Source organism: Mytilus edulis, unplaced genomic scaffold, assembly GCF_963676685.1.
Source record: "Mytilus edulis unplaced genomic scaffold, xbMytEdul2.2 SCAFFOLD_1431, whole genome shotgun sequence".
NCBI classification, from domain to species: Eukaryota; Metazoa; Mollusca; class Bivalvia; order Mytilida; family Mytilidae; genus Mytilus; species Mytilus edulis.
Window position 1 is genome coordinate 9,245 of NW_027268489.1, and position 2,317 is coordinate 11,561.

At 32.6% G+C, this 2,317-nt stretch overlaps 1 protein-coding gene across 1 annotated transcript; it reads left to right on the plus strand.

The window, feature by feature from the left end:
* The first annotated feature begins 229 nt into the window (after positions 1-229).
* On the plus strand, positions 230-2,041 carry LOC139507586 (uncharacterized). Its single transcript, XM_071295807.1, has 3 exons — positions 230-629; positions 1,240-1,420; positions 1,853-2,041. The coding sequence occupies exons 1-3, from the start codon at positions 476-478 to the stop codon at positions 1,950-1,952; spliced, it is 435 nt and encodes a 144-aa protein (XP_071151908.1). The 5' UTR covers positions 230-475; the 3' UTR covers positions 1,953-2,041.
* Positions 2,042-2,317: the final 276 nt, after the last annotated feature.

The following is a 2,317-nucleotide window of genomic DNA, read 5'->3' on the forward strand; positions in this document are numbered from 1 at the left end:
GTCGATAGTCGATGTAGGCCTTATGTGGGTTTAGTGTACATAAAACAAGATATTTAAAACACGAAATTGTACCATGCAGTCTATTTAAAGAAGAAACGTTTTCTTGATAAAAATATTATTTATATCAATTGTTGATAAAGTTCTTTACAAAATTATGTGTTTAAAGTTGATATTCTTTTGTTTTATATATAAAGGCTATTTATATATATATATAAACACTTTACGCATCTTTATTAACCCCTTATCAAGACCCAAAGCATCATTATTGCCACATAATTCATTTGAAAATGTCTTCCCGAATTGACTGGACGTTTGCAGAAACAGGCGCTTTAATAAGCCTATGGCAACAGGACCATATTCAGAAGATGTTTAATAGCATGTGCAGGAAGAAGCCAATTTGGAAGACATATCAAAACAGTTAAAGATAAAGGGTATTGACAGAACGGGAAAGCAATGTGAAGTAAGAATTCACACAATGACTACAAAATACCGGAAAATTGTAAAGGCAAACAAGGAGAGTAGGGCTTCACCGAAATTCTGTCCCTTCTTTGAGCAACTGGATGAAGTGTTGGGAACAAAAGCCAGTACAGCTCCCCCCTGCTTGATTGACTCAGGAATAAAAACATCTGGTAAGAACTTCACAATTTTACATTTACTAGTTTTATAAGTACATATAAGAAAATATGCGTGAAATATTTGCCACTGTTCTATATACCTAATCAACGATTCACGAATAAAAGCGTATTCGGTGATTTTTTTTTTTGTTTGGCTTGTCTTGCAGATTCCAGAAATTCTCTTACAATAAAAAAAAAAGTCAGCAGTAATTTACATTGTATGATTTTTTTTAACATCAAAATCATAGAGAAAATATTGGGTATGATTTCCAATGACACAGTTCTCCACGAGATATAAAAATGAGACAGAAATTAACAAGTATAGGTAACCGTACAGCCTTCAATAATGAGCAAAGCCCATACCGCATAGTCAGCTATAAAAGTCCCCGAAATTACCATGTAACATATTTCAAACGAGAAATCAATGTTTAGACGTATCTGCAAGGAAGTATCGGGACATTGCTCTTGGTTCCAACTCCTGATCGTTTTATTCAACCAAAAGTAATGGATTGAGAAAAACGAAAATAAGTTCTCAAAATCATCAACTCGCTATAATATATATTTTGCTAAAACTTGTATATGTGTATGCTAAGCATATTGTATAATCCTATATTTCCTTTTTTAGTTCCTGAAATGGTTGACGACAACAACAATGAAGTGCCTTGTGAGATGAATGCCGGTTCGGTAACTGTAGTTGACAAAAATGATAACGAAACAGATTGCCAGAAAACAGAAATCAGCCCAGAAAAAAATACAACAACCCAGGCCCAGGATGATAAAGGCAATACTGTATCCAATCCTCGCAGGTAAACTACTGAAAACTAAGCATGGCATTATAATTTTAAAGAGCATACTCTTGTCCGCATAAAAGACCTCTATTTCAATGGGGAACATTTTACGTAAAATAAAATTATCCCATTACATACATTTTCAACATAAATAGGTATCCGTTTTAAATTGGCTGTCATTTCATATAAAACTGCATTTACACGTAGTTCCAATAATTATTTGCATGTCCCCCTTACTTAAAGAGTATTTCATTGCATCGGGGGGTGGGGGGGGGGGGGGGGGTTTGGCGGGCAAAGCATATATTTTTTTCAGATAGGTCATACGTTTTCATTTTTGTTTGGCTTAATGGTTAATTCGTTTACTCCCCTTTCAGAATATCAAATAATTAAACTTTTACCAAATATGATATTTAAAAAAAAATTGAAAACCATGTCTTTTGTATTTTTAAGCAACAACGATGACAGAAAATCAAGGAAACGTTCAAACACAGAGGATCTGATGACATCTTTCCTTGAAAATGCAACAAAAAAGCGAGGAACGTTTTTTTGAATTTGAAAAGAAAAGAATGGAAATGGAGGCAAAAGAAGAAGAAAATAGACAAAAGAGAGAAGAAGAAACAAGAAAAAAAGCAACAAGACTTTTTACTGGAACTAGCTAAAATATTTGCAGCAAAAAAATAAATAAAAAAAGTTATAGATTTTTAGTAATTTTGTTATAATTTATAAATCAAGTGGTCACATCAGTTATTATGACAGAAATTGTACATTTGAATTATAAATACACAAGTCAATTATATATTATCTCTAAACTAAATAGGACGCAACAGCAACCCTGATATTTTCAGCATAGTTGTTTTGATTAATTTTGCAAATTGGCAAGAAATACATTATCTTGATCACCAACAACGCCATTTA

Excerpts from the sequence above, each read along its gene's own strand:
- LOC139507586 (XM_071295807.1), top strand. The coding sequence starts at position 476 with ATGACTACAAAATACCGGAAAATTGTAAAGGCAAACAAGGAGAGTAGG. Across the intron at positions 630-1,239 it reads CTCAGGAATAAAAACATCTG|TTCCTGAAATGGTTGACGAC; the intron begins GTAAGAACTTCA and ends TTCCTTTTTTAG. Across the intron at positions 1,421-1,852 it reads ACTGTATCCAATCCTCGCAG|CAACAACGATGACAGAAAAT; the intron begins GTAAACTACTGA and ends TGTATTTTTAAG.